Source organism: Marmota monax, unplaced genomic scaffold, assembly GCF_021218885.2.
Source record: "Marmota monax isolate L192 unplaced genomic scaffold, Marmota_monax_Labrador192_F-V1.1 WCK01_AAM20220418_F8-fsc00376, whole genome shotgun sequence".
NCBI classification, from domain to species: Eukaryota; Metazoa; Chordata; class Mammalia; order Rodentia; family Sciuridae; genus Marmota; species Marmota monax.
Window position 1 is genome coordinate 580,192 of NW_026692651.1, and position 9,303 is coordinate 589,494.

The window sequence follows — 9,303 nt, forward strand, 5'->3', positions numbered from 1 at the left end:
GCTACGTGTGAGTTGGCAGCAGACTTTGGCATCATCTCTGTGGTGCTGGCTCTTTAGGAATGTAGGGTGCTTATGTTAGGGGTCACAGAAGTTTCCACTGTCATTGTTAGAAAGGCCTGGGAGGTCAGGCAAACTGTCCCTGCAGGCTGCCCCTGAGAGGGTGATATGTGAAGCTGTGAAAGTGAAGCCAAAGTTGGAATGGAATCCCCAGAATTTAATGGATGCAAGTAGCATAAACTCCACCAAGGAATCCTGCTGGCTGCAGAGAAAGCCAAAGGAAAAGAGAGCCCTGTGCTCTGCCCGACACCACCCCCCCCCCCCCGCAAGGGGGAAAAGGCAGGCATTGTCAATCCCTCTGGAAATAACATCTTGCAGTCAAAGGTCCTAGATGTTCTACGTGAAATTACATGTGGAGTTATGGTTGCTCAGCTGGGTTTGCATTTCCTTTGGCCCATCCATTCTTTCCATAGCCTTGTTATTTCCTTTTTGAATGGGAAGATTTACATTCTACCAGTGGATATTGGATGTATATAATTTGCTTTTGACTTTTACAAGGGCTCACAGCCAAGAGTTTACCTTCAGTTTCAGGTGATATTTTGGACTTGGATTTCAGGGCAAAGACTATGGGACCCTTGGAGATGGACTAAATTCATTTTGAATTGTGAAATGGACGTGAGTTTTGGAGGTCTGGGGTTGAAATGTTATGGATGGGATGTGAAGTGTCTCCCAAAAGTTCCTGAGTTGAGGCCAGAATTTGCAAATGTAAAATAATTGGATTGTGAGACCTCCAACCTAATTAGTCTCTCCTAGTTTGAATGAATTGACTGGGTGGTAGCTTTAGGCTTTGGGTCTATTGCTGGAGGAGGTGAGCCATGGAATTAAGCCCTGGAAACAGTCACCTTCCTTGGATTTCCTTTCCCCTTCCCAGTCTTTGCTTCCTGGCAGCCACATCCTGAGCAGCTTCCCTCTGCAGTATCGTTCCTCAATGTGCCCACACCACGGACACAAAGCCATGGAATTGGCCAATGATTAAACTGAAACTCTGAACCTAGGAGCCAAAAATGTGCTTTCCCTCATCCGAGTTGTTTTTTGGGTTTTTTTGTTTGTTTGTTTTGTTTTGGTTTGTTTTTTTTGGACCAGAGATTGAACTTGGGCACTCAACCACTGAGCCACATCCCCAGCCATATTTTGTAATTCATTTAGAGACAGAGTCTCACTGAGTGCCTCACTGTTGCTGAGGCTGGCTTTGAACTCACAATCCTCCTGCCTCAGCCTCATGAGCTCTAGGATTATTGGCATGCACTACTGTGCCTGGCTGGTTTTTGGTTTTGATCAGGTATTTTTGTCACAGCAATGCAAAGCTCACTGACACAATTACTCAGCACAATCATAGAGAGTTTAAAGTGTTTACAAGAGATGTCAAATATGGAAAAACATACGATAATCAATAAATCAGTCACATTATATTAGCAGAATGAAAAATACATGTCTACAAATGGATGTGTCGATTAAATATTTCTGGTATATACATATAATGGTATGTCATTCATCCTTAAAGAATGAACAAGTGATACATGCAACAAGGTAGCTTAATTTCAATGATGTTAGGGTAACTTCAGCCAGAACACAGATCATATATTGAATGATTACATTTATTTCACAAATATGTAAATTCAAAGATACAGAATAAATTTAGTATTTTCCAGTGACTGCAATTAGCATAATATGGAAAATGTGTGTAATGGATTAGATGGTTCATTTGAAGTAAAACAAGTATTTGGGGACAAGATGTAGTGGGAAGTTGTGCAATGGAGCAGTGTGGTAAATAAGCCTAAGCCAATAACCATGAACTGTTGCAAAGCTTAACTTTATGTCACATAGATTACATCTCATTGATAAGAAATTTTGGTGCTGAACTGCAGACAGCCTTAGAGGTTTCCCACTTACAGGTTGGGGAGTGAGTGAGAGTTGTCCACCACCCTCAGTGTTAACTGATCCCCATAAACACCCCTAACACACTGAGGTGAAGGAGGGCACAGATGGAAACACACAGTGAGCACCATCAGTCTATCCTCAGTGTTACCCGATTCTCAATAACGACTCAGGGCGATGCCCAGCAGAGGAGTTCCTCTGTGCCATCCACTGTCCACATTGGCACATGCCCAGGTCCTCTCTCCTGGGCTCTGGAGAGGGAAAGAAAGAAGTGGGGTAAGGCTGCAGTAGTTATGGAGGAGCTGAAGACAACAATGAATCTTCATGGTACCAACAACTCCATAATGAATCACTATGGCTCTCGTTTATTTTATAATTCATGTTAGATCAAGCAGCTAGCTCCTTGTATGCTTATCAATTAACCCAAATCATATACTCTTGGAAATACAAAGATCAATAGGTACTTCCTAAGTAGAACCCCTTTGCACGTTGTTCTCCAGAGTGGCAAACAGATAAACAAAACACTTGTTAAAAAACAAGAGAACAAGAAAAAAAAAAAACATAAACTCCCCCATGACACCAGCAATGCGACCACAAGTGCAGTGACCCCAAGGTCCCGGTGATGTTGGGATGATGCACAGTGCTGCCGCTCACTTGAGCAGCTTTGCTCCTTTTATTACTTAGTTTAATCACATCAATCTCTGACCTACATTCTAACCACCTCTAAATATAAGCCCCTCTTTCTTAACAGATGACCCTTTTTTCCTCAATTGAGGCAAATTCCCCTGATACCCTACAGGAGTGATGGTCAGTCAGAAGCACAGTGTGGCTGCCAGCCCTGGTGATGTGCCCCTGGCCTGGGAGACCCGGCTTACCTTCTTTGATGGTAAATAAAGTGAGGCAAGTGTGCCACCTGGCATGACAGATGACTTCAGGACTCCTGTCACCTTCTTGCCTGTTGGCCACAGATGATGTATGTCTTCCCACCTCCTTGCATTCCAGAAGCACTGGACATGTAGATTGTATCAGTTTTGAAAGTAATCATGATCTTGTGCTGGTAGACACACAGATATGTCCTTGACAGCCTGACACCTGGCAGGGGACACACAGCCTAGTTGTAAGTCCAAAATCATCTTATTGGCTTCCCCAATTTCAAAGAAAAAAGCTTGGTTTGGGAGGCTGAGGCCAAAGAGTCGGATCATAGGTTTGTGGCCAGTCTCAGCACCTTAGCAAGGCTCTACACACTTAGTGAAACCCTCCCTCAAAATTTAAAATAAAAAGGGCTGGGAAGTGGCTCTGTGGTTAAGCATCCCTGTGTTCAGTCCCTGACATAGAAAGAAAGAAAGAAAGAAAGAAAGAAAGAAAGAAAGAAAGAAAGAAAGAAAGAAAGAAAGAAAGAAAGAAAGGAAAGAAAGAAAGACGGAAGGAAGGAAGGAAGGAAGGAAGGAAGGAAGGAAGGAAGGAAAGAAAATTGTAGAGAAGTGTAAATTTCCCAAATTCCATCCTCCTCCAAGACACTTTTTATATTCAATGTAAATACAGTACACATTTTCTACAGTAGTATAAATTCCAAAGAATTATAGAATTATATGTGGAAGCACTTTTATTTACATCCTGTAAAATTAGAAGAACCTATGATCTCCCTGGACTTCAATATTAATGACATTTTGTCTCAGTAGTTTAAAACCACTGTGTTTACACTATCAAGCTCACTTATTTTTTTTAATTTGTTCTTTTTAGGTATACATGACAGTAGAGTGCATTTTGACATATTATACATACACAGAGTATAACTTTTCCTCTAATTAGGACCCCATTATTGTAGTCGTACATGATGTGGAGAATCACAGCTCACTTTTAACATTGTGAAAACTGTGCTCCCCTGTCCTTACTGAGGCACCGTATCAGGCTGCTGGGCACCTGTGGCTGTCACAGGTCAATGGTGGCTTACAGGGTAGCGAGAGTGAGGGAGCAGCCAGCGTCCCTTCCAGGGCTCTACAAGGTCTGAAGTCTGCACAGTGAGTCTCTGCTAGGGTTAAGGCTGGCCCCTAGGTCACAGGACATGCCCTGTGAACCCAGGATGGAGACAGGTGAGTAAAAGTCACTAGGTCAGCTACTGAGACACAGTTAAATGATGTCAAGAAGTGAAATGCACTGAGAAAACAGGATGAATAGCAGCATAGAGGAGAAGCTCCAGACAGGAGTGGGACTATGGGAGGGCTCCTTGTTGGCTCTGGATCCTGAGGACAGCTGAGAGGAGAGATGGGGAGGAGGAGGGAGGGGAAGAGGCAGGCTCACTCCCAGGTACTCCCTCTCAGAACCCTCGGGAGGGGCCTCCTTGACTGCAGCAGGCTCCTTAGAGCCGCAGTGACATCTCTGTTGCGCAGGCTGTAGATGAGGGGGTTCAGCACAGGGGTGAGGATGGTATAGAAGGCCGACACCATCACATCCTGCTGCGCTGTGTGGTAGGAGCCGGGGAGCATGTAAGTGTAGATGGCCGCACCAAAGAAGAGTAGCACCACTGTCATGTGGGAAGAGCAGGTGGCCAGTGCCTTCCTGCGGCCCTCGGCTGAGCTGGTGCTGTGGATGAGGAGCAGGATGAGGGTGTAGGAGCTGGAGATGACCACGGTGGGCACGAGGAGCATGAGGACACAGCACAGGTACATGAGCATCTTGTAGAGGGAGACATCCGAGCAGGAGAGCCTCAGCAGGGCAGGGGCCTCGCAGAAGAAGCTCAGGATCTTCCTGGACTTGCAGAAGGGGAAGCTCATGGTGATGGGCGTGAGCAACAAGCCATCCAGTGCTCCCAGGAGCCAGGAGCCGGACACCAGCAGCCGGCAGACCCTCTGGTTCATCAGCAGTGGGTAATGCAGAGGTCTGCAGATGGCAGCATACCGGTCATAGGCCATGGCCGACAGAAGGAAAAACTCAGCCCCTGCCAGGGTCAGGTAGAAGAACATCTGGATCCCACAGCCTGCAGGGGAGATTGTATGGTCTCCTGTGACCTGGCCCACCAGCATCTTGGGCACAGTCACAGAGATGTACAGGAGATCCATGAGAGAGAGCTGGCTGATGAAGGAATACATGGGGGTCCAGAGGCGGGGCTCTGAGTAGATGAGAAGAATGAGGAGGGCATTCCCAGCTATGGCCATCAAGAAAATGATGAAGGTCAAAGTGTAGAGGAGGGTAGTGTGGGTGGTGTTCCCAAAGAGTCCCACGAGGAGGAAACTGGTGCTTAAGTTTGATTCCATGAAGTTTCCTTCCCCACATGCATATCTAGCAGGTAGTTTCACCTACGAAGAGTGAGGGTTGTCACTCTCCCTCCATCATGCCTACGTGACTGTCCCAGTCTGCTTGGGTAAGATATGCACATGGAGCTATTTCCCCACACACTGGGTTAAACCGAGGTGTAATCGTAAATTCAAATCTCAGGGAAGTGAAGCTGTAGGCAGCCCCAGGAGCAGATTAAGCTGCTCCAGAATCTCGGGACCTGCGGGCTCATCCGGGTCTCACTGCTGGAAGTCAGAGTGAGGCAGCTGTCGAGGTTGATAATGTCAGTGGAGCTAAAAATCACACCTCACATCCTCTGAAAACCACGGTCTCCTCCAGTATCCTCTCCTCCTATATCTGCATCATGTGGACCCTGTGCAGGGCAAGGAGCAGCAGTGGCTGGCCACCCCTACAAGGGATTTAATCCACTAACCATCCTGCAGGAACATGATATGTACAAGAAATGGCAGAAATAAAAGTTGGAGATGCTCTAAATATCAACTATTTAGTTTAAAAACAAATCAAGCACTTATTTTTCCTTCTGAGGGTGCTGTTTCTCCCCTAAAACAGTGCCTGGGAGCTCAACATTCCGTGTGCCGTGATGGGGGAATGGAGTTGAAGGGCCATGGGAGCAGTTGTATTAAGACTCGGTGCTGCAGCCCCTGCCCATCTTTGGATCCTTCCAGCCCTGAAGTCCACTTAGAAAACCAGTAGAGTCATCCCTTAGGATCCACAGCTTTGCTCAGGAACAGCTCCACCTGAGATGCACCTGCAGGTTTTCAGCTGACTGGTGTGAGTCACACTGGGCATGAGGAAAATCGTCCTGCACTCAAAGTTAAGGAGACGTCAGGCTGCAGACTACTGAGGAGTGGGAATTCTGTGCTGTCAGTCTGGTTGTCCCGGGGCTGCTGCACTCATGGTAGAACAGCATGCAGAGGAAAAGTCACACAGCAGCTGAGTCCCAGGTACACACAAAGCAAAGCGCAGTGAACCATGGGCAGGCAGAAAAGGCGAACCTTCAGGAAAGCTGAAGTGGGACTCGTGCAGGAGACAGCAGCAAGGATCAGCAGCTAATGTTCCCTGGCCTCCCCTCCTTCCTGGTACAGAGTCCAGCAGACCTGGGAGAGCAAAGCCTTGTGCTTCGCTTCTCTGTTCCCCAGCGAGTGAATCTGCACCACAGCAGCCCAGCAAAGTTGTCCCCGTCCTAAAGATGGGCGATGGGTACACTGGGGAGGCAAGTAGGGAGTTTCATCAGCAGGTTCTTGGCCTGAGGGAACTGAGACACACACCTGCTGTGTGACCTCCATGCTGCTGATGAAGCCTGGACCAGCTCCCCAGGGGAACCTAGGAACCTAGGAACCTAGGAACTGCAGCCACCACTTGTCATCTATCCATCTTCCCCACGCTTGGCCTGCACTCAGGACGGGACGCCTGCTGTCCTAAGCCTCTCCAGAAGTCCACCTTCTGGTTTCTGTTGCTGTCCTGCTCTTGATTTTTTTCCCATTTGGTTTTCCAAGTATATTGTAACTTTCCACTTACAACAAACATGGCAGTTGTACATATTTGCCAATTTGATGGGGTAAAGCTATAAAAATCTCCATCTTTTTCAGTAGGACAGGCATATTGTTTTTTAAATTATTTTCCCAGCTTAAAATCATGTTTTCATATTTGGTATTCATTGTCTCTCTCAATGAAATAAATCTGAATTTCAGAAAGGCAGGATTGTGCAGAACACACATAGTCAGACTATGAACCCAGACAGGATTGAAGGTCCCAGCTCTCTTCTCCTCAGTCTGTAATTGTTCTGTGCACCACCCAATGACCGCTTCAAGTCCTCTTCAACACAACCAAGCATTGCCCTTCAGTACCCTAATCAAGCAAGGATAGGGGCCATGTAGGCACTCTCCTGGCAGACTTGTAAGCCCATAGTAGGTCCACAAGAAACCTACTCACAGTTCAGCTATTTCCTAGTTGTGTCCAAGTTCACTCCATAGCCCCAAAGTTCAAAGGAATTCATGCCTGACATGTTATCACCAGAACAGCTTCCCACTGTCCCTTCTGTTTCTGTGGAAGTGCCCGGCCCCATAGACTCGGAGCCATGTGGAGGCCGCCAGGGGAAGGCAAAGACTACAACTGAAACGGGCATCAGCTAAAGCTGCAGTCCAGCTGCCCTGCTGGCTTCAGACTGCGTGATCTCAGTGGAGACCCTAAAATCCCTGTGGCTTCTCAGAATCCAGTCAAGCAGCACATGTACTCTTGTGTCTGTGAATCGCAAGACACATTCAATTCCAACACCCGGCTTGGTCTAGGCCTTCTTTGGGGCAGGGTAAGCCTCCTTTCTCATTGCCCTCTGCCTCCAGGCCCAGAGACCTCCCTTGAAGGTCTATCTCTTTGTTACCTAACTTAAATGGAAAAGCATGGGACGCCAATCTTGAGCACCCTTGCGCACTTCCCAGCACAGGGAGGCACAGGCATTGACTGGGCTTGTGTCTGTTCACACCAACTGACTCCGGGACTGAGACCCAGCCCATCTCCACCTTGACTCTGAGGTCTGTCTGCTTCCCCCCGGTTCCACCTACCTCCAAACTCCACGCCTCTGCCTTTGCGCCTTTGTGCCTTTGCATCTTTGTGCCTTTGCATTTTGAGACTCCCCCAGGCTGTTCCGTGCCTGGTCTTACTCAATCAAGCTGTCTGAATTCCAGCACCCTACCCACTGCACTGCCAGCTCCTGCAAGGGTCTTCTGTACCCTAAAGGAGCTGACACCTTTAAGGGGACCCAGAGCTTTGACAGTGCCATTCCCAGAGGCCTCTGTCACCTACTGCTGATTTCATTGCCTCTTTTCAGATTCCAACAAAAATTCTGCATGAATGTCATGTATATCTATAATTAAAATGGAAGGTATTTTAAAAGGGTACCTGTTGTATAAGTATGAAAGTTAAAAAATATGAACTTTTAAAAAATTATAGGTGGAGGATGAATGTATTTGAAAACATAAAACCACAAAATTCTCCCTACATAAATTTTATAGTGTAAAAGCACCCATGAGCTGTACACTGATAATATGAATGTTTTACTCACGTATATCACACTTCAGTTAATAATTTATAAAGGGGCTGGGGATATAGCTCAGTTGGTAGAGTGCTTACCTCACATGCACAAGGACCTGGGTTCGATCCCTAGCACCACCAAAAAGGAAAAAAAAATAGTTTTATAAGGTTAATCTAGAAAACACATAAACAGATTCAAGAGTACAAAGAGAAATCAATAATGAAGCTCTCCATGGCCCTGGATCCTAGAGACTGAACCAGGGGATGCCCAGTGCCACCAACAGACTCCAGGTGCTCACGGCAACACGGGGTGCACTTGGCATCACCTCAAGCAGTCGCAGGGGTCGCTGCCTCTCAACCCTGCCCACTCGGAGGGACCCAGGTCTGAACCTAGAGCAACACTCCTTCCTCGCCTCCTGCTCATGTGGCGTGAGGAGGTCACATGTTCTAACCATTCACTGTTTGTTTGTGCTAGGAGGTACAGTGCTTGTTTCCTTCCCCATGTCCCCTAGCAATACCATCATACCTGGCACATAGGAAAAATTAATTAGCATCTGTTAAGTGAATAAATAACTGGAGAAGGCAAATTTATGTTCAAAAATTAAATTAGTGCCACCCCTTTGGGAGTGAATTAGTAATGGCTTTTAACTTAAAGAAGTTCTTCCCCTACACCTTAGGCATTCCAAGGAAATGTACAAAAATATGAACCTTGAAAGAAAGTGGGAAACCTAAATACTTCTCTATGGAAAAATGCATGCATAAATAACAACATTAATGTCAATTCATTGAAACTTTTCAAAAAAACAGGGCTGAAAGAAAAGAGGTCAAAAAATGATCAGTGTGACACCATTTAACAAAACACCACCCTGCAAAATCTTGACATATTAACATTTTAAATATGAGTACACATATTTGCTGCGGTCATTAAAAACTGATAAGCAAGATACACACCCACTGCAAGGGAAGAGCTTTTTCTGAGAACAGTGAAGCAGGGACCCAAAGGGACACAGGCAGGGCTCCAATGTGTCTATAACTTATTTTAAGAGTTGATAT

At 46.4% G+C, this 9,303-nt stretch overlaps 1 protein-coding gene across 1 annotated transcript; it reads right to left on the reverse strand.

Moving 5' to 3' along the window:
- Nucleotides 1–4,226: 4,226 nt before the first annotated feature.
- Nucleotides 4,227–5,183, reverse strand: LOC124093831 (olfactory receptor 2T3-like). Its single transcript, XM_046446367.1, has one exon. It carries the CDS (start codon nucleotides 5,181–5,183, stop codon nucleotides 4,227–4,229), a length of 957 nt encoding a protein of 318 aa, XP_046302323.1.
- Between the last annotated feature and the right edge of the window lie 4,120 nt (nucleotides 5,184–9,303).

Bases quoted from the DNA above. Each gene is read 5' to 3' on its own strand.
- LOC124093831 (XM_046446367.1), bottom strand. From the start codon at position 5,183: ATGGAATCAAACTTAAGCACCAGTTTCCTCCTCGTGGGACTCTTTGGG.